General features: G+C 41.1%; 1 protein-coding gene across 3 annotated transcripts in view; it reads right to left on the minus strand.

Moving 5' to 3' along the window:
- NMT2 (N-myristoyltransferase 2) overlaps window positions 1-22,418 on the minus strand; it is a 44,211-nt gene that overhangs the window by 5,219 nt on the left and 16,574 nt on the right. The window contains exons 3-9 of one of the 3 annotated variants that reach the window (XM_090047191.1): window positions 11,409-11,511; window positions 8,080-8,198; window positions 7,884-7,975; window positions 7,670-7,786; window positions 6,400-6,570; window positions 5,163-5,271; window positions 873-1,043 (exon numbers count right to left, since the gene is read on the minus strand). In XM_090047191.1, the coding sequence (XP_089903317.1) occupies window positions 873-1,043; window positions 5,163-5,271; window positions 6,400-6,570; window positions 7,670-7,786; window positions 7,884-7,975; window positions 8,080-8,198; window positions 11,409-11,511 (882 nt within the window). Of the gene's footprint in view, window positions 1-872; window positions 1,044-5,162; window positions 5,272-6,399; window positions 6,571-7,669; window positions 7,787-7,883; window positions 7,976-8,079; window positions 8,199-11,366; window positions 11,512-22,418 lie in introns of all 3 variants that reach the window. The other 2 variants (XM_090047190.1, XM_090047192.1) reach the window with 2 other exon arrangements.

Below are 22,418 nucleotides of genomic sequence, written 5' to 3' on the forward strand. Positions count from 1 at the left end.
AAAAGATGATCTAATGAGGAGTCAGTCTTAAGTTAATTTATTACCACTTTAGACACCTGATCCTACACCACAGATGTTTTTAGGGCTGACAAATACTAACCATCAGGAACTCACCATGTCACGGCACCATCAAAGGAGCACCATGTCACGGCACCATCAAAGGCCTTTCATAAGCAAACCTGGTTGAAATTTTTTCATTCTAACATTTTTCCTATGAAAAATGGTTATATAACAAGCAACATATTTAGCTGAAAATTTTCAACATGGTCAAGTTCCCCTTCCCCCAGATTCTTAAAAAATAAAAAAGTTTTGCTTTTTCATTATAGTTCTTTGTGGAAATATTTATAGATTCATAATATTTAGAGATTCATAATGAACAAGTGTCTCCAGTTGCTAACGTTAAAGGGCACTTCAATTCTGATGTCAGATGTCTTCTTGATGACCTCTGATGTAAAGAGAAAATGTCAAATATAGGAGTTTTTCCAATGTGCGAGTTAGTTTCATTTTGGATTACTAATTTCAAGACTAACGTGAATTATGATGTGTAGCCTTGGGACTGACATGTAAAGTACACATTAATGCACATTTGCTTTTGTTATTCTCATTTTATTTCCTGATTGCTTCAAGAAGGTAAGGAAAAGGAGGGTGAGGATCTGTGAATGCCTGTACATGGTGGACTCCTCGTAGTTCTGAAGTATCATAATTTGGTTCTTCAGTGAAAGAAAATCTACAGCCCTGAATAACATTCTTCTCTGCTGTCTGTGAAACATTAGAAGATTGGTGTCAGTGTGGCTTTAAGCAGAATTACTTATGTAGGGAAGCAGAAGTGAAGTTTACAGATACCACATATACATAATTAACTAATTTTTTACCTCTACTACAAAGGTGTCAATAATATGATCCCGAGGCAGGAACCAGTGAGCTACCTCTTCTTCATCCATTACAGGAGCAAGATTAAACTGCTTCAAGTAATTGTTGATTAATTCCTGCACTGTTTTAGTATCTTTTTTTTCCATTGGTCTCAAACCTGAAGTCTTTGTGGCCTTATAAGAAAAGAAAAAAATATTAAGTCATTGAAAGGAAAAATATATATACAGCAAGGGGCTAATTAGGTCATGAACTGACTTACATTCACTGATAGCCTGCTTTAGCCTAGCTTTCCAATTCATTATGCTATTTTTACAAACTGCCTCAATCAGTATTCCCTCTCCTCTAATTACCAAGACAAGGCTGAAACATTTCAATTTTTATACTCCATTATTGATGCTACTTCATTTTTCCAGGAAAGCAGATGTGTTGCCAAGAGCCTAATCTTTTGCATTTTCTTTTTAAGATCAGTATTGATTTCTTGATTTCTAAATGATTTAGAGTCCAGAAAAAATTATTAACAACAAAAAACAAATCTAAAGACAGAAAGACTTTGAATTCCAGCTCAATATCAAATCTCTTTTGTGTACATATACATTTATAAATTACCAAACTTTTAACAGAGAAGTCATGACTATCCCGAACGATTGCAAACTACCTTGCAGACTCAACATTCTATGTACACGATTGCTGTTCTTTTTCCCAAAAAAACACTCATGACTTGTGGCTGCCTTGGAATTAAACACAAGCAAATAAGATAATTTAGAGAAGGACTTTAAACAGTAAGGGAGATTTCCCCCCCCAATACTTTGTAGTTAAAGTTTAAATATGAAGAAAGCAACTGAACCTCTCTTCCCAACAATTTTTTTGTTAATTATTCAGGATATTTCTTCTTTAAACAAAGTTTGTTCTCTTCCAGCTCCTATCTGCTTCTCCTGCTTCATGATTCAAAGTTATATATTGAACTTGTAACATTGCTCCCTTCCATGGCAACGTGGCAAAGTTGGGGTTTAACTCCAGTCAAACAGCCAGAAACTGGCTTGGTAGGCTCCCTAAGAACACCCTGTGTAAAAGGGGATCACTAGGTTATCTTGGACTTGTGCATCTGCCCAAGCTTCCCATCTTCCAGCCCCATGTAGAGAACTTTCTGGGAATGGTGGTGGAGAACCTAGCTGGACACCTTTGTTCCCTTGCAGTCACTGGCTGCCAGAACGTCCTGTGCTTGTTCTGCCTTAGGTGACCCAAGGAAGGGCTAGCTTCAGAAACTGAATGTATACAAATATGACTGACTTAGCATCTCTTTTTCCCAAATCAAGCTGCACCAAGTAAAATCTCAGCTGAACCAGAGGATCCAGTCCAGGATTTTGGTATTTGGGTAGGATCAAACAGGGAAGCACCACTTCCATTTTATACAAGTCTTCTCAGCATAAGAAACTTAAAAATACTCAGGCAGGTTTCTTTACAGCAATATTTTGTGAAGGGTCACACCATTCTCCTATATCATTTCAAAAAGATCTTCAGGGAAGATAACACAAGGAATTGTAGTGCCACGGTTCTTTGCTGGGATGATGAACCCCCCCACAGGTGGTGGGTGACATGCCTGAGCCATTAGCAAGCAGCAAGAGTGCAAGAAGCTTCAGGCAGCTAAACAATTACAGAGCTGTAACCGAGAAAAATATTTAATTAATTTCATAGACATTAGGGCTGGAAGGGACCTGGGGAGAGCATCGAGTCCAGCCCCCTGCCCCAAGGGCAGGAAGTCAGCCAGGGTCAACGGATCCCAGCAAGATAAGTGCCCAAACACTTCTTAAAGGAGTCCAGAGTAGGTGCTTGCACCACTACCTGGAGGGAGTCTATTCTAAGATACACTAAGAAGTGTGTTTTAGGCTGGTTTGCAGTGAGCCAAGTTGTGTGCATAAGTTGGCTGTGACAACATCATGAGAACAAAGATAAAATTTTCAAATACATGAATTAGGGTTGGAAGAGGCCTCAGGAGGTCATCTAATCCAATCCCCTGCCCAAACCAGGACCATCCCCAACTAAATCATTCCAGCCAGGGTTCTGTCAATCCAGGCCTTAAAAACGTCTTAGGATGGAGATTCCACCACCCTCTCTAGGTAACCTGTTCCAGTGCTTCGCCACCCTACTAGTGGGAAAGTTTTTCCTAATGTCCACCTTAAACCTCCCTTGCTGGAACATGAGACTACTGCTTCTTGTTCTGTCACCTCCTCTCCTTGTTTTGTCATCTGCCACCACTGAGAACAGTCTAGCTCCATCCTCTCTGGAACTACCTTTCAGGTAACTAAAGGCTGATACCAAATCCCCTCTCAGTCTTCTCTTCTGCAGACTAAATAAACCCAGTTCCCTCAGCCTTTCCTCAGAAGTCATGTGCCCCAACTCCATCACCATTTTCACTGCTTTCCGCTGGACTCTCTCCAACTTGTCCACATCCTTTCTACAGTGCGGGGCCCAGAATTGGGCACAGTGCTCCAGATGTGGCCTCACCAGTGCAGAAGCGAATGAAATAATTACTTCCGTGGATCTGTTGGCAATGCTCCTACCAATGCAGCCCAGTATGTTGTTAGCCTTCTTGGCAACCAGGGCACACTGCTGACTCATTTTTAATGAGTCCTAATTTTTTACTAATTTTTTTAAGCGACTTAGGTACAAAGGCACTTAAGTACCTTAGCTGTTTTTCTAGAGATGCCGTGGTGTATTCTTTTCCCTGCTAGGCTTTACCCTTCTGTTGTGGTCTGGATCTCATGAATTAGCAAAGGTTGATTAAAGCAAGAGAGTGATGTAGTTTCTTGTAAAACTCTGGTAGCAACACACCTTGTACTATAAATAGTACAGGGCAATGTAATGATGAACTGTTCTGTTTCCCATGTAAAAACAGTACAGGAAAAGAAGTGCAAGCTCTAAGAGTTAAATTTGAAATTGTCTACCACATATCTAACATATGATTTCATAGATTTCACAGACATTAGGGCTGGAAGGGACCTCGGAAGATCATCGAGTCCCCTGCCCAAGGGGCAGAAAGTCAGTTGGGGTCATTGGATCCCAGCAAGATAAGCATCCAAATTTCTCTTCAAGGCGTTCAATGTAGGTGCTTGAACCACCTCCGGCGGCAGGCTATTCTAGACCTTGGAGGCTCAGACAGTGAAGAAATTCTTCCTTATGTCCATCCTGAAACAGTCTGCAGGAGTTTGAGAATTATTTAAATTTACTTTTAGTTTTTTGATCCTAAAAATGAATTAATTTTACTATTTACTTTTAGACTATGAAATCTATTGCACTGAATCCAAATGAGAATCTCTGGATGTGCAAGCATGCACATGGCATTGGAAATTTATCTTATTGACATGTGATAAAATCAAGTAGCAGTGTGAACTGTATGACTTTTAGAATATCAACAGTATAAAAGAGTCTGTGACACAATATTTAAAAAAAGATGCTGTACATGGTTATCATTGCAAAATATATGGTGGGAAAAACAAACAAATTTATTCAAAAGTTCTCTCTTTCTAAAAAGTGTTTGAGGATTAAACTACGCAGACAGACCGTGGTTAGCAACTCCCCCTCCTGGCTGCAGAGCTTAGGAACAGCCTAAGAGTTCCCTCTAGCTGGGATAGCTCGAACTAATTCCTCAAATGGAATAAGCAATAACAGCAAAAAGGTATTTTTTAAACCACAGCACGTGGCCACACTAATCTTCTGTTGGCAAATTAACAACGAGGAGGGGTGTGATTTTTCCCCCCCACTCTTTTAGCTGATATAATTATGACAACAAAACTTAAGCATAGAAGAGAAAAAAAAAGCACTATCCAATATTCTGAGATACATACAACATTGAGCATTGCACAAAGAAAACTTTCTGGCAAAACTAGGGAAAATGCCTTCCAGCACAGTGTGATAAAAATTTCAGAATGCAATGTTTAAGTATTTGTGGCTAACAGTACTCTGTGAACCCACTTAACATGTCATATGAACTGTATATAAAGAAGTGTGCATCATCAGGTCCATTCCATTTAACCTAAAACTGAAATGCTAGGCTTTTGTTTATTATTATTTTAAGATAGTGGTATTTCTAAATAAAATTAATCTATGCTTTCAGAATTTGTCTCATCTGTTAACTCTACAACTTTGATAACCTTTTCCCCAACTGGAAATAAGTTTGCACATCCTGTAAATGCTGGCTTTCCAAAATGAAAAGCTTTCCTTGTCAGGGACAGACGGAAGGTTATTTGGGGCCTCACAATAACTGTGAGGGTTCTCTAGGCATACACATTGCTTACATCGGGAAGTCTGTAGAGCTTCATTGTTCTTTGTAAAGTCATATTTCTACTCAAATGTGAAAATTTCACCTCTACCAATTTTCTGGGGTTCAGTGATCGATGCCAGTACCTGGAAATAGAATTGAAATGAAATTTAATATCACTGCTAGTTTTAATATACGATATACATTACCCTGTCCCATAAGCCAATCCCTTCTTCAGCATTCTGCTTCTATGGAACGATCCTGTACTGCAATCTACACAAAGCTCGAGCAGTAATTAAGAGGGGAGGTGGGATGGGGTGGGAGGGAGCAGCACAAGCAGCCTGAGGAGAGTTGCGCCAGCCAGGCCATGACCCCGCTCTGCCCCACACTCTCCCTGCCCTGCATACTGAGGGGATGGAGAGGCAGCAGGTTGGAAGTGATGGGCATTAGCAGGGCTGGGGGGTTGGGGGGCTGTGGGCTGGGAGTGAGGGGCACTGGCAGAGCCAAGGGGCTGTGGGTCAGGAGTGAGGGACAACTGCAGGGCTGGTGGGGGGGAGCTGTGGTTTGGGAGTGAGGGGGGCCTCAAGTCCAAAAAGATTGAGAATCAGTGGACTAGATGACCTCTGGAGATCCCTTTCAGCCCTACTTCTCTGTGATTCTACAATTCAGCTACCTATGAAGAGATTAAGGGCTGGACCAATTTTTCTGGATTTGAACTTGTGGTAGCAGAAACAAAATCTACTCCAGGCAAAGAAAGTAATGAATGTTCCACAACTTTCCTTCATAAGATTTTTTCTACCTCTATTAGACATAACACAAATCTCTCCTTTGGGAGACGCAAGTGGTTAAACAATAGTAACATACTACTCCCGGAAACTATTTTCCATCTTTGACAAGAAATGCGTTCACAAAAAGGTGCCTCAGCATGAAATAAGTCACATGAATAACGCAAGTACTGAATTAAAAAACACTGTTACTACTAGCATAGTTTTGATCATAAAGTCAACAGAAGTTTAAATTAATCTGCTTCCCACTTAAGGCCAAACGAAGAAACATAAACTAAGATTCTAATCACAGAAGGGGTTTTGTCCAAGTTTTTGTGAAGAAGCTTTCCCTATCCTCTGGATTAGAATCAAGCACATAATATTTATTTTACTAGAAATTTACAGCAATTAGATGAGCACTGATGAGCTTGTTCATGAACAGCAACATCGAACGTTCTTTAAAATGACCATTCTTGGAAGCAATATTGCTACAAACATCACCTAAGTTACCTGCAAGTGGCAACTGGCTTGGGGAGTACCACTCCTGCAGTGTAAACTGCCTGAAAAATCCCTTCCAGATTTACTCTTCTGGTTATTTCCCGAATCAGGACAGGTGCTACTCGTTTAGATCTCAATTTCTTATGGACACAAAGAAAATTGATTTCCACCATTTTCTTCATACTAAGAGAAATTTTACATAAAAGAATGGTTGTAAAACTTCATAAAACAGCATCTTCTTCTTAAAATAGTTTTATTTTCCAGGCCTAGATAAAATTTTAGTTTTTATAATGCAGCTTCTAAAATGTAAGTCATGCTAATTTAAAAATTTGGAACAGGAAGATTTAATTAAAACAGGGGCTGGCAACCTATGGCCCAGAGCCTGAATCTAGCCTGCAGACCCACTGGATCTGACCTGCAGAGCTGGAGGGCTTTGGCAACGTTCTGGCAGCAAGGGGCTTCGCCTGTGGCTGGGCAATAAGGAGAGATGGCCGTGGCAGCAGCTAGTCCAGAAGCTCTGGCCAGCCTCAGACTTGAGATGGATTGTTTCAGCCCTCTGCTCAAACAGATTGCTAACTTATCAGAACTACAGTTTGAATGAGTTTGGAGTTTGCCCACGATGCTGGATTTAAAGGCCCAGAAAACCATTTGAATAGAGGGAAAGAGAGAAAAAATACCACAGCTCATACTACTTAGTTTATGATTTCAGTGCTCTGGCTCAACAAACAGGCTATGTCTAGAATGCAAACTTACCAGGCTGGCAGAAGCACTTCAAACAGGCCATGCTCCTCTTCATGCTCTGCTGCTGACCCAAACTACTGTTGTCGTGTCTGAATGGTGTTAGGACTTGGCTAGTGACTTGACACTAAGTGAGCAAAGCTACACTATCTCTAGGGGTTGGGGCTTGTGTATGTACATTAGTACAGTGTGTTTGAGGGCAAGTGAACAAGGTAACCCTTGCTAAGGAACTGTAACTGACTGACCATCTTTTTCAGACTTTCCAAAGGGTCAGAGAATACCTGAGCCTGTCTATGCTTTACATCAGCAGAAAGCTTCTGAGGTGGATATATGCTTACAGTTGAATATCACTGTAAGAATTCAGGAAGCTTTCTCCTACAATATTTCAGACCTGTGTACAGGTTTCTTCTGCTTCTTTATTGATAGATGCATTCATTCCTTTCAGTCAGAGAATTCCCACTAACAGTGACAGATCATTTAAAGTGTATTATTTGTTTATAGTTATTCATATTTGTACAAATGCAAAGGAGATATGGCAATTTACCTGTCATAAATCCGGATGTTGGCAGGGATAGCACTTATGAATCCTACTAATTTTTTGTTTGAAGACACCCTAACTCCACAGTGCCACTGTGGTAACCAGCCTGGAGGACGCAGTGCCCTAGAATTAGACACAAAAATAATTAGAAATTAATGCCTAAAAAGGTATGAAACACTATGCAATCCATTAGAAGCAGTTGCTAGAACTTATTACTTACCACAAGAGAAACTCAGGCGAATAATCAAACCTAAACATGTTATCATCATCTTCTACATAATTCTCATTTAACAATGTGTACAGTTCCTTTAGCTGAAAAAATACACATCAAAAACAGGAAAAGATTTATTCCCATATATGTCAACTAGAACGTGGCATCAGTGATTCTGCATGTACCTACAGAATGTTTTACTTACCACCTCTGCATTGCTCAGGTCCAAAGTATCCCACATAAAACCCTGTGGCAAAGAGTATGGCTCAAGACGGACATTGTCCTTATCTGGCTCAATTGCACCATGAGAAGTTATAACTTCATCTTTATAAAAAGGGAGAAAATTAAAATAATTAAATTGCCATTTTAAAAAAAACCCCCACATTTGTTTTTAAAGTAAATTTCATGTAACATAATTTACGATAATTGTGAAATGGGAATGTGAAGCCTCTTAAATACGTTGAGAAAAAAATAATAGTTTACATTACTCCCTTAGGCTATAACGCTCTTAAAATGGAGTATCACTACCTCGGCAGAACACATACATACACAGGCTTAGGACTTTCTACTGAAGTTGGTATCTTTTATTTGCTTGCAGAGTAGAAATGAATAACAAATTATTAGCACATAAACAGCTACCAAACTGTAGCCTTGTTTAGAGAAGTGTGTTGTACCTCAGCAGAGCTTTATAAGCAATGGCCGTGATCCTACAAACGCTAATACATAGGAACTCAGTGGGAGTACTCACTTACATGTCTGTTTGTAGGACCAGGACATTTGATAGGCTGCAGGGGAAATGCAAAACTCATTTTAAGTATCACTATTTAAAAAAAAAAAAAAAAAAAAAAAAAAATCAGTTCTATCTAATTAGACACTTAATGCAGAGTTATCCTGCCTTTCTTCACAACTTCAGAAGCTGAAAATGTGACCCCCTCTTCCTCTGTTAGACCAGAGTTGCACATTATCTGCCAGACTCTGGAATAGGCTTCCTGAGATGAACAACATTAGGAAATACATTATTTCTAATGGGTCAATGATGTTTACACAAATTCTATAACAGTGGGTGCATCTACATGAGCATTTAAACTGACTCAAACTCAGGTGCAAACCACAGCATTTACATGTGTGCTCAGGGCCACAGCAGTCTGGGTCGGGGTGAAGCAGACCTGGGGGGTTAGCCCTGGGTGGCAGTGGGGCAGGCTGGGGCATGACAGTGCTACAGTGTGGGGCTAGGCGGCAGACAGCCCCTGTACTTTAGCATCCTTGTGCCTCAGCCAGCCCGTCACAGTCTACATGTGAGTTTGATCACGCATAATTACAGTACTCTTACAGCGGAGTGACTGTGCTATCTTATGATGGAATTTATTAATCTACTGAGTGTAATACTGGCACATGTGTAGACTATGACGTTTTACTGCAGAGCTAATTAGTCAACCCACAGTAAAGCACACCCAGAAAGTGACGGATGACCATAGTTTTAGTTCTCATTAAACAGAACTGAATGGACAGCAGAGCATCCTCAGGTGCTTCTTCTGCAGTGAAGGAAGGGTGTCAGCATCAGGGACTATCTATACCAGGGGTAGGCAAAATGCAGCCCGGGGGGGTAGGATGCGGCCCGCCAGGCTATTCTATCTGGCCTGCGGGGCCCCTAAAAAATTTAGAAAATTAATATTTATCTGCCCCTGGATGCCTGTCATGTAGCCCTTAATGGCTTGCCAAAACTCAGTAAGTGGCCCTCCGCTCAAAATAATTGCCCACCCCTGATCTACACCATGAAGGTACTGCAAAATAAACTAGGAGGTGAATGAATTTACAGCACAAAAGCATTCTCACTATGGATTAGACTATGTAACTAGATTACCTGTATTACAGAAAAGCATCCTTGGTAGGAAATAAGTGTGTCCATGTAGAAAGTTAGCGAGGATTGCTGCTGCACTTTAAATTTACCCCCTAGTTTATTCTGCACTAAATTACCTGGGTAGAAAAGTCCACAGGACTGGGAAAGGTGGCTCCAGTTACATCTCTGAAAACTACTGCTGAAAGCAATGCTATGGCCTCACTGTAGTACCGATTAATACAAGCACTGATCAGTGAACATATACAACAATTCACATAAAGGCCAGAGCACTGACCAAAGCAGACCTCACCAAATGCTGACTTCATACCACTAGGATGTAGACTAGAAGGAATTAGGCTTCCCGCCCTGACAAAAGTGACTGACAAAGCTGACAGATGAAGCTGATTGTTAAGGCTGGTGGCACAGAGTCCAGAACACACATGATAATGACAGGAGCCAGGAGGATAAGGATAATTTGGTAGAGATGTTACCATTTTCTAAGTAAATATCTGGCATAAAGAAAATTTCTGATCCATGTGTACAAGGGACTGGAAACTTTGGACAATTTACCTAGGGGATGGAAATGTGAGCTGCGCCTACATTGCTACAAGCATCCAGGGCTAACACCTTGTTACCTGCTGGACAAGCATGCTAGTGCATAGGTGCTCTGCCAGTAATAAACCCGGCCAAGCCTTTGCCACTGAACCAACCAAGCCTGCGGTCATTCTTTGTATAACATCGGAGTCTGCAAGGGAACATGTACTAGTTGAAATAGCAGCAGCTATACAGACAATACCCTAAAAGAGTGCTCATAAGGATACTACACTGACCAAGAGAACGGAGAAGAGCAGCCTCCAAGCTTTACTGACAAACAAGAATCCCTAGAATTAGCGCTACAGCTTAACAGGAAGAAAACAAAGGGGGAAGAAACCAGCCACTGTCTATATCACAGGTCTTTTTTAGACATATTCAGCAGCTGCATGTTAGCAGAGAGCAGATCAATATAAAGAAAAACCCACACAAGAGGCTTCTTCTAAAATCATGAGGAAGGGAAAGAGCCATGTACATTGAACTCATAATAGTGGACTGGCTACACAAGAGAATCAGTGTGATTTTAGGTACTGTATGCAGTAGACAAATAGGTGGACAATCAGAACTAAAAATAGTTACGTGTAGAAGAGAAGAATTAGCTTCACGAAAATCAATATGCATGTAACAGCATTACCTCTTCCTCGATAACAAGAATGTTTGCCCCTCTTTGACAGCTGCTCCACATAAGAGGTTAACCATTTTTAATGCTACCAAACAGAATTATTCTTTTTGCTAAAGTATGACATCTTTTAGCTCTATAATTCTTGATTTCATCCCAATGTCAAACCAAGTAGATTCAGTATACAATCTTTCCTATTTCCACACTAAACAGTAGAATGAGCTTCACTAATACTATTTCATAAACATTCTATTTTAAAATCAACCACAAAATTACCCTAATTTCAGATGGCTAAAAGAAACTGAATTAACTTCCAAAGCCTAACACTTCTTGATAAGGAATTATGTTCAACCAGTGCAACTTATTTGTTTTATAGCATTTACAGAATATTCAGTTCCGTTAAAGTTCCTATTCCTTTTAGCTACACAAGCACAGATAAACTTACTAAGTTTGGGTACAGGTTGTGTATCCCAAAACTGGTATTTACGTTTGGTCGCTTCATCAATGTTCTTTGCTGGGCCCTGGCAGGCAGAGAGCAGCTCCATAGCTCTCTGAATATCTTGTAGCTTCTGCATTGGAATGGCTGGATTCTGGAGACAGAGAGAGACTTATTTACTATGCACAGATTGAATAATCAGCAGAAATACACTGCCAGCAATATAACTTGCTTCCACTCTGTTTCAACAGAATTTTGTATGTAATTCCATCTCCCTAAATGAGACACTGCCAGGTAAGATATACCCAACAGGGACATTTCACTGTGGGAAAACAGTTTTTATAAAAACTTCTATGGTTTTAGAAGTAGCTTAATTATTTTTAGAACAGACACAGGCATTTAACATGTGTGTAAGCATAACTATACATACTATAAAGCCATCAAGTCACCAGGTACATTGTATTTGTTAAAAATTTCAAATTTTTACAGAGGTATTATGTTTCTTTTATAAATTTGGCAAATATCAATGCACCTTCCAGATATATATGTCCATTAATCTAGTAATACTTTACCTGCTTAATAGGTTTTTTGGGTATTAACAGAGCTTCAAATTATGAGAGTACTGTAAGATAAACTCCTACTTGAAAGTAAAACAACTCTGACAGAAAGAGCCCATGTAGCTTCTAATCTTGAGCTAAATGTTTTAAACTTCAGTGCCTAAAGCAAATGTTCAAAACCAGGGGTTAGCAAGCCATGGCCTGGATCTGTCCTGTGGAGCTAAGGGTTTCAACAGTGTCCCAGTGGCAGGGGGCTTTGCCTATCCCATAGCTGGGGGCTTTACCCCTGCCACAGTCAAGCCACTGGGAGAAGCGGCCCTAGGGCCCAGGGAGAAGAGAGACTAGTGATCCTGGGGCTGACCTACCTTAGACCTGAGCTGAATCATTCTGCCCCACTTCTAGAAACCATTGCTGACCACAGATCTAAATGCTGATTTTTAGAGGTCACTTGCAGGGTCAGTGAAATTTTTCTGTCTATCCACTGTGAAACACTGATGGTAGCAAGACATTTTAAATCTGAAGGACTTCTATTTTAAGAAGTAGAATTGGGAGTTTTGACATCAACTATACAGAGGTCAATATTTCAACTCAAGTTTTTTCCAAGCCAGTAAAGAAATTCCATAGGTTTTATGTATTATCAAGAGTATCTTTACACCCCATTTTGGAACATACAAACCAGCAGCCTCTTAGTTCCATATCAATGCATCATTCTTTCAGTATTTCACTTCCTTTCTAGGATTCATCTGGAAAAAAGTACTGCAAGCTAGAAATGATGGTCCAGAGACCCATATGGAGAAGCAGGCTTCAGTCCTAGAAATCTCATAAGGACTGTATATAATTTAAATGATTCAATACAGGCAACATGCCTTAACTTCAATAGCTACTTTTATTCTTTAAGCACTATGCAATTTTTCTAGTTAAGGAAAGTGTTGCAAACTTATGTATTGGAAACAAAAATAAACCCTGTTCTCTGATCTGAGAAGAACTGTGAATTAAGATATTTGCTTACAGGTTGTAGTTAAACCAATTAGGTCAACACTTTGATGCAGGAAGAATTAACAGCTTATTTCTAGATCCAAATCATAGTGACAGGTCAGTGTTCTCAACTAAAAAAAAAAAAAAAGTGTGAACTGTAATACCCCCTGGCTTGATATGAAGGTTTCTGAAGCTAGAGGATTTGCTGAGCTTTTACCAGTATGTCAAGTAATTAAGTATTCCTAGATTCACAGACTGTAAGGGCTGGAACAGACCTCGCAAGATCATTGGGTCCAGCCCCCCTGCACTGGGCAGGAAAGACACCTGGGATTATGTGACCCCAGCAAGTTGACCGTCCAGTCTCCTCTCGAAGATTTCTAGGTACCTTGGTGAACAGTTGTTCATCAAGCCCTTGATGTATTCCCCTGATGTAGCGGTAAGCTGCTACCAAGTCCCCTCTCAGCTTTCTCTTTTTTTAAGCTGAAGAGGCCCAAGTCCCTCAGCCTTTCCTCATATGGCTTGTCTTGCAAGTCTCTGGTCATACAGGTGGCTCCTCTCTGGACACACTAAAGCTTTACCATGTCTTTGTTGAAGTGTAGTACCCAGAACTGGATGCAGTACTCCAGCTGCAGTCTCACCAGTGCTGAGTAAAGTGGAAGAATAACTTCCTTGGTTTTGCTTGAGATGCAAATATTAATTTTGATGCATCAATATTAGTAACTGTATATGTACTTTGCATTTAAGAAACTGTCAGTATTATTCTGCTTTATGCTAAAAATAAATGACAGATATAAGGAAAGGATCTTCCTTTCTCTAATACAAGGGAACAGAGGCACATTTTGAAATAATGTATGGCTACTCTTTGGATTACAGACATTTTTCCTCTATAGAGGAAAGTTAACTTTCTTTTGCAAGAAATTCAGAGCTAGTATAAAGTACAGTAGTTATCTGCAAATCCAATTCTCCTCCCTTAACTAAAGGCAAGAGGATAGATTTTATAAAGAAATTCATGTGGATTGCTTTTAATGATGTTGAAGGAATTACTGCAGTTCAGAAAAACTGGCTGAGACATCTGAAGAAATGCTAAAAAGAACAAATACAGCAAAACACGAGATGATCTGAACCAAGGGAAAGGACCTGGTGGCCCTGGCAGTAACTAAGCTCATTTTATGCAACAAGTCATGCTTTACACTACTGAAGGAGTAATGGAAAAGGAGTGCAGAGATGGCTGACAGATGAGAGACTACTGGAAAATCCAGGCAGGGAAGAAGTGGCAGGGAGAGGTGTTTTAAAGCATAATGGAATCACATTTCCTTTTGATCCTAAATATTTCTGGGTGGGATTCTTACTAGGGGCAATTTATGGATGATCCACAATTCATACAATCACCTATCATTTATGAAGTAAACAGACTGAAATCAGGGCTACCACAAAGCAGCTACAGCCAGTAACCAAACAACCTAACTCATCAGTTTAAAGTGTTCTTTCAGCTACAAAAAGTCCCAAACTAAATATTACTCTTTCAAATCAAAGGTGGCTGACTGCTGTTGAAACATGGGTTTAAAAGCCATTACCTAAGTCTAAAATACTTTCAATCCATAGAAAACATCTGTAGAAGTGCCAGTGATGTCAACAACCACCAAGACTTTCAGATGGACTGTGGACAGAGTTCATGCTGCACTAGATCATGGATGGGTTTCTATAAAGACACTATATCCAGTATTGCAAGCAAGGAAAACTAAATGAGGATGTCCACTGTGGAGCAGAAATATCAATACAGATTTCCCTCACTTTATGCAGGTTCCGTACGTGCCAATTCGCTCTTATGCAATGACCCTTTTCATACCAAAAATCTGTTTATATGCGAGGTATATTCTTATGCAATCAGTGTGGTGGAAGCCCACAGTCAGCTGCCTTGTGCAGTGCACTGTGGGAGTGATGCACACTAAAATATAGTCTCCTGTGTGGATCTGTGCTCTTCACTCGTTGTCTGTGACACGTATTTCTGTAGTTGTCAACCCCTTATGATAGTGCCCTGTGCTTGTGTGTACTGTCTGCTGTTAATGAGTACCAAAATTGTCTTGTAAAAGTGGTAGAAATGGGTCTAGGGGTCAGTACAGTTGAGGTCTTGGAACATATCCCTGATTGTTACATTGTAAAGTGGGGTCTCTTTATGTAAATTTGAGTTATGTGCCATTTTCCAAGAACACATGTACAGCATAAAGCGAGGGAAATCTGTACACAACATCCACTCCATTCACTGACATTTACTCCTCCTCAGGGATCCTGGTTTTCCATGATAAAAAAAAGTCACAAATTCTCTGATAAAAATCCCCAAATCCATGGTTAATCCAGGCGGGGGCATCAGCGAGGGGCACAACCCTGCTCTGCTCCCACATACACAGAGAAAGCATGGCCAAGGCAGCATGGAGCTTTCAGCGTCAGGCAGCTTTTGTGCATGGCCCTGCTGTGCCCTGCTGCCCAGTTGCACACACTGCACTCCAGAGGGCCTGGGGGAGGGCTGCAGAGTGGGGAGCGCAGCATTTGCGACCCAGGATTTGCAGCTGGCCGGGCACTCCAGCCGGGGGATGGGGGGTTTGCAGTCTCCCTGCTCCTGGTCCAAGTGCCCAGCTGGCTGGGGGCTGAGGAAGTGGGGAAGGCTGAAACCTGCCCTGCTTCTGGCTGGAGTGACCGGCTAGCTGCAAATCTCCCCGCTCCCTCAGCCCCCAGCCAGCTTGGGTACTACAGCTGGGAGCACGGGTGGTTTGCAGCCTCCTCACTCCCGCAGCCCCCAGCCAGCTTGGGCACTCCCTGGCCGGTCACTCTGGCCAGGAGAGGGGGTTTACAGCTGGCTGGGAGCGGCAGGGGGTTTGCAGGTGGCTGAGCACTCCAGCTGTGAGTGGGCAGGCTGCAACCCCCTCCCGGCCAGAGTGCCCGGCTAGCTACAAACCTCCCTGCTTCCTCAGCTCCTAGGCAGCTCCCCCCTGCCCGACTTACCTCCAGCAAGAAGAGTGAGCCTGAAGCAGTATCTGGTAAGCACGAGTGTCAGGCCCCACTCTCCCCCTCTCCCTTCCCCTCCGGGCAGGGTTGAGGGTTTTCCTGCCCCTTTTGTAAACAGCTCTTGCAGGCTGGAACTCAGCTCTTTGCAAAAGGGGGAAATCCGTGGGTTTCTCTTCCAAAAGGGAAAATCCACATTCTCAGATAAAAATGGGAAATCTGTATTTTTTTCTGTTTTTCCATGGAAAACAGAAAACCTGGATCTCTGCTCATTATAGCTACTTTTGCTGTTTCCAACTTTGCTCTTTATTATTTGTGGGCATATATTTGTATAAAATAACAAAAAAGATTCACTCTCCTTACTTCTGGTCCATAACATTTGTTTCTATGTCCTGGTTCCTTTGCTTGCATGCTGTAGCTCCATGGGCCCGGGGTGCTGGCCTGCTTAGTGTAGGCTAGAGATGCAAGATAGGTGGTGGAAGGCAAAGTGAGCTCTGTAAGGACTGCTATACAGATGCCTAATATCAAAAGCTGGAAAGTCACTGTTCAAACATTCCCATGTGAAATGTTTTTTTGCTGACAACAGTTGTCAGTACAAGAGTGTGAAAACAGTGTTTTTGTGAAAACATCCCCTTTTTCTTCTGTACCTGCGTCAAATAATAAAAGTATTTTTCATGTCACAGAGACATAGCAGAATTAGTTCAGACCACAGTAAGAGAAGAAAGCATTTAGAAGCCATTTCAGAATCAGACCCCAATGCTTTAGGACATATTTTATGATTTGGGTGTAAATAGGAAATAACTGGAATGTTAAATAGAGATTCAGGCAGTGCTACAGGGCCATGTGAATCTCTTGGTCACCTGGGCCTGTTCAAAAACAAAATATATTAAAATGTACAAAGTGATAACATCTAGCACACTGCACCTAGAGAATGGAGAACAATATCTTGGAAGATAGTAACCAAAGAAAGGTTTTAGGGATTCTAACGCAAAAACAACTGAGTACCAGATCTCAGTGCTTATCTACACTAAAACAAACTACCAAGAAAAGTGACAACTTCAGCATTTCTTGCTATTGTTTAATCAGTACAAGATGTATTTCTGGAAGATATGCTTTAGCCAAACAAAATGTACAGGGCTTAACACAGGGGCAGGTCTGTTTTAGAGCTTGCCAATCTTCCTCAACACAAGTGTTATCATTTTCAATCCTAAAATTGGTGAGTTTTTTTACTGAGATGTGTCTGAAGACCTCCACAGTGTCTAGGGGTTTTGAAGGCATTTGATGCTGTACTGTCTTCAGACTGATTTGGGTTGCTTACAATGTTTCAACACAACCCTGATGGACATGATCGGTCTTACTAAATGATGATGGGTCCAGCAGTCATCAGCTCCTCTCATGACACATGTGATATTGATACCTTTTAGATCATGTGTTCTTACAATGACCTAGTCAAAGATGTTCCACTGTTCTGACCAGGGGTGTTGCCATGTTGTTTTGCATCTGTCATGTTGTCTGAAGATAGTGTTAATAATGACAAGGTCATGCTCTGAACATTTACTGAGTAAAAAGATCCCACTGGAATTGGCCTTGGCCACTCCTTCCTTCTCAGTGATGCCCCTCCTCAAGGAAAAGCCCCGGCCAACTCTTGCATTGAAGTCTCCAAGGAGGATGATCTGTGGTTTGACCCTCCATTTAACCACCAGCTGTGGCATCTGCCAGCAAGTCAGCAGCTCTAGGATCCGCCTTCTTAGCCATCAATGGACTCACTGACAACGCTTTACTTGACCTGTGAGAGTGATCATGCTTGACCATGAAGGATCGCTGCTGCTGACAAATATAGGGACAACTGTATGGAATGTTAGGATATTAATACACTATTACCAATAGATATTGCATTAGATGGTTGGGTTTTTATTTTTATTTTTTTAAAAAACAAAATAAAACCTACCTAACTTTGCAGCATTCCTTTAATCTTTATTTAAAAAAAAAAACGGTTAAAAGAACATTAAGTAGAGATCCTGAGCCTGAAAAGTTCTGAGGACCCCAAACTCTCACTGAAATAAAGCACTGCCACATATTTATTTAGGTAAAACTAAGCTTGTCTACACAGGATGCTTTACTTGAGATTAGAGAAAATTACTGCTGGTAAGCATCACCATCTATTCGTGCAGACGCTTAGTCTTGGTCATCCAGGTAACGGGGAAGGAGATTACTCCCAGCCGCTGGGAGCAGCTAGCTGCTGAGGCAGGTTCTGCCACTGGAGCCCAGGCAGGGACAACATCCTGCTGCCCCAGCAATAGGGAGCTCCCAGCTCGCACTCTGTGATTGTGTCCACAGAGCTAGGGCTGGGAGATAAGACTCTCCTAATCCCTGCTCCCAGATCTCAATCGCAAGGCAGAGGCTGGGGAGTCTCTGCTACTGGGGCAGGGGAACATTGCCCCACCTGGGTTTCAATGGTGGAGTCCACCCTGGTAGCTGCCTCCTGGCTGCATGCTGCCTGCCAGCCACTGGGCTAATACCCAGGGGGAGCCTAGGGCTCTCCCTGGCTGCTGCAGGGACAACAGGAGCAGAAGCAGACTGCTGACATGAAATAGTATTGGTACTCAGGCATTGGTGAGGCCGCAGCTGGAGTACTGTGTCCAGTTCTGGGCGCCACACTTCAAGAAGGATGTGAAGAAGCTTGTGAGAGTCCAGAGAAAAGCCACTTTTATGACTGGAAGCCTGGGGAGCAAGCCATATGAGGAAAAGCTGATAGATATGGAATTGTTCAGCCTAGAAAAGAGAAGACGGGGCAGGGGCGGGAATTTCTTCAGCTTACAAATATATTGGGGGAGAGCACCAGGGGCTAGGTGAACAACTATGCATCAAAGCACCCCAGGGGAAAACCAGGAGCAACTGTCAGAAACTCCTAGAAGGAAGTTTCGGATGGGATACAAGGAAGAACTTCTTTACGGTTCATGTGACCAGACTCTGGAAATAAGACTCCCAGCGGTTGAAACCTTTCAACCTTATTACTTGCACATCAGCTATATCATAGGAAAGTAGGGCTGGAAGGAACCTCATCAGGTCACCTAGTTCAGCCCCCCCCCCCCCCAAAGCACGTTCATCAGATTAAATTAGCCCAACCAAGTGCCCATCTACACTGCTTTTGAAGATTTCCGGGGACAGAAAATCTACAACTTCTTTAAGTAGCTTGTTCCAAAGCTTGACCATCCTCCTAGTCCAACAGTTCTTCCTAAACTCCAACCTAAATTTCCTGTGCTGCAGCTTGATTTCATTGCTCCTAATCTTATCCCCTGTGGCCACAGAAGGGACAAGATGGCTACTTCCATCCTCCATAATCACCCTTCAGGAATCTGTTAGCAAATCCCTCTTCACTCTTCTCTTCTCTAGACTAAATAACCCTAGTTCTTTAGCCTTTCCTCATAAAACTTGTGAGAGATGATGATTTCTTAGGGCAATATCTTTTACTGGACCAACTATGTTCATACAGGACTATATACATTGGTCCAATAAAAGATATCACACTAAAAAATCCTTGCCTCATTTAATCTCTGGACTATCATGGCTACAACATCAATCTTACACTACTCCTAAATCTTGCATCCCAAGCCCCTAATCACTTTTGTTGCTCTGCATTGGACCCCGTGTGGATATCAGTGGTTCTTAACCTATTTGGACTCAAGGCACCTCTCAGAAAATGCCAACTGCTAGCTTTCACTTGTCTTCTGACTACGAAAAAATTAACATAGCAATTCTTCTGATGCAAAGAACTCAGAAAAACCACAGCACGTCAGAATTTCTTTGATACTATGGGTTCCTATTTGAAATCACTGGGTTTAACTTGTGAATCATGTATAGGTATGTGCACACCTAACAGTGCTAATATTGTGTGGCAACCTAAAGGTATTGTGGTACCTTTAAAAAGATTTCATGACACCCCAGCCACAGCACTCTGGTTGAGAATCAGTGAACATCATATACCTTGTAGTATATTATTTCTTAAATAAAGGTTTTAGAGAATTCAAGGATCTACATGTATTGACAAACAAGGTTTAGTCACATTTACTTTTAGGCTGGATTTTTCACCAAATTTGAGTTCCTTCAGAAGTCCATGTGAATTGGGCGCTACACTGACTTTCAGTTTAAGTGTATTATTTGTTACTGCTGCCAGTCCTTTACTGCTGAAACACTTTCCTCACAGTTTAAAAGATCAAATGCATCTGTCAGAACAGGGACCACTAGCAGAAAAACTCACTGGTCTAAGTTCCTTATTTCATGACTGCTATAGCTGCTCTAAGGTTTTTATCCTGTAATAAACCTTATTTTAGTTGAATGTTGCTTGTACATGGGAAAGTCTGAAGACAGAATACCCATCTAATTTTTTTTTCTACCAGGCTTTAGTAGGGGCTTGAGCCAGATTTAGAAAGTATGTGTTAAATCCCTAAATTTGAACCTGGCCCTTGTTACTGCCATCCAGGGCCTGGCACAAGGGTGACATTTACATTATATAAAACATAAGTCTGGCCTTTGGATTCTGTCTCAGTGATCTAACATGGGGGGTAAAACGTTTGGGCAGCCTCTACCCCTCCCTATTCCTGCCTAGGCGTACGTGTCATGCATACACCATGATCCAGAATCACCATGATCGATGGTTGCATACTAGGTCAATAAAAACATGTCAGTAAAATGTTTGCAGATTGTCAGTAAAAGTCGTGGATTGGCAAACTCGATTCCCACCCGCCTTCATCATCTACCTTCAAACATCTTCCTGGGCTAGGTCCAAAAACATACTAGCACTCTCAGTTGATCCTACCCACCTAAGTTAGTTGAATGACATACAACGTGCATCTTGCAATACTCCCTTCACTTAGAAAGCAGCAAATACTAAATATCAGAGTGCAGTGTATAACACTCAAGAATCACAGATTAAGTAGAAATAAATATTTTCTAAAACAAGCAAATAAAATTAATACTGGTCAATGCTCAACAGTCCAATATAGCTCAGAAAATCTAGACAGAATCTCTATCTGTTTTTATCTTTGTGAATGGGAACAGAGTTGGTGAATCCAGAGGGAAATGAACTAGAGAACTGTATGCCTAATGTTGAACCAGGAAAAAGGGAAGAGAGGTTGTACAAACAAACATGAAGCAAGAAACACTTCCATTAATTACTCAGAGCACAGGAGAGGGGTTTTTTTTACTAACGTTTCATGTACTACATAAAATAAAACAAGGACAATTTCAGACTGTGAAACTATGCTAGCAAAGTAGAGAGCCTATGCCATTATGATAACTGTGACACTATACAGTGCCTGAGCACTGTACATGCACATGCACAAGTAAAATGCAAAACAGACTTATGTCTATCACACCTGCAACAGAGCAGGCTCATCTAGCCAGGAACTGAGGCCCACTCTGTGAGGAACTGCAGGTACAGAAATGAAAGGCGCTAGTTATTCTTCAAGCCTATGAACTTTTAAAAGGAACTGAGGTCATTCATTGGCAATTTAATAATCTACCTAGCTTGCTAGCATTTTGTAAGTTATATATCATTCTTGATAAAAAGTCAACTACTCGTATTTCCTGATCAGTGTACATAGAGATTAACAGTGCTATGGGCATGAAGCAGTTTATGAACTACAGTGCTACAGGCATCCAGACCTAGCATCTAGCTATTTTGATTAATTAATAATTTTCTGGAGACATAAGCCGAGGTGTGTGACCAAGTACTTTCCAACACACTAAAAGCTGACTATGAAGATAATTCTTTTCCTCCTTTTATTCATTAAAATTTTGGCTAATGAATTCTGATCCACCAACTACAGTTTCTGTGAGACAACTAATAATCTTTGCTTAACAATCCAATTACTTCCCCTGTTAAGACTTTATTGCAACATCTTAAATCTCTCAGTTAGTTTTGTGGGAGAGAAGGCACAAAGCAATTTCTGCTAGCTGATGTTTTACGAAAATTTTGTAAGCACCATCATGCACCATAAAATAGTTGAAGAGAAGGCCCTTCAGGAAAAGTAAATGAAACAGGAATAAAATAAGGCAGCTTCATATTAATGCAATCAGATGCCATTAAATATCAAAGAAGTAACTAATAATCAAACTTCAATTTGGTTTATTTCAGAAGTGTATAAAAAAAAAATCTAGCATCATTGTTACTGACTTCACTCAAACCAAATGAATCTCAAACTAGGTGTTGTTTATATGGAAACTATTATTTTCATACTAGAGACTCATGCTGGCCAACCCATATTCTTTAAAGAAAAATTAATTCCAAGAACATAAGGAGACTGTAAGATAATTATTCTTGGTGATTCTAAACCTCACTTCTATGCACCATAAAATGTCAATAGGGCAAATGAAGCACAGCTTTGGAGTGGACATTGAAAAACCCAGAAGGTAGACAATACACAATACACCAATAGGCCCAAAAGAAACATTGGTGAGTCTTTCATACTTCAGAAATCTTACAAGAAAATAGAACAGGATGAGTTTCTCTGCATAAATCATACCATATTTA

This window comes from Crocodylus siamensis, chromosome 5, assembly GCF_052110815.1.
Source record: "Crocodylus siamensis isolate JL-2025a chromosome 5, ASM5211081v1, whole genome shotgun sequence".
Classification (NCBI taxonomy): Eukaryota; Metazoa; Chordata; order Crocodylia; family Crocodylidae; genus Crocodylus; species Crocodylus siamensis.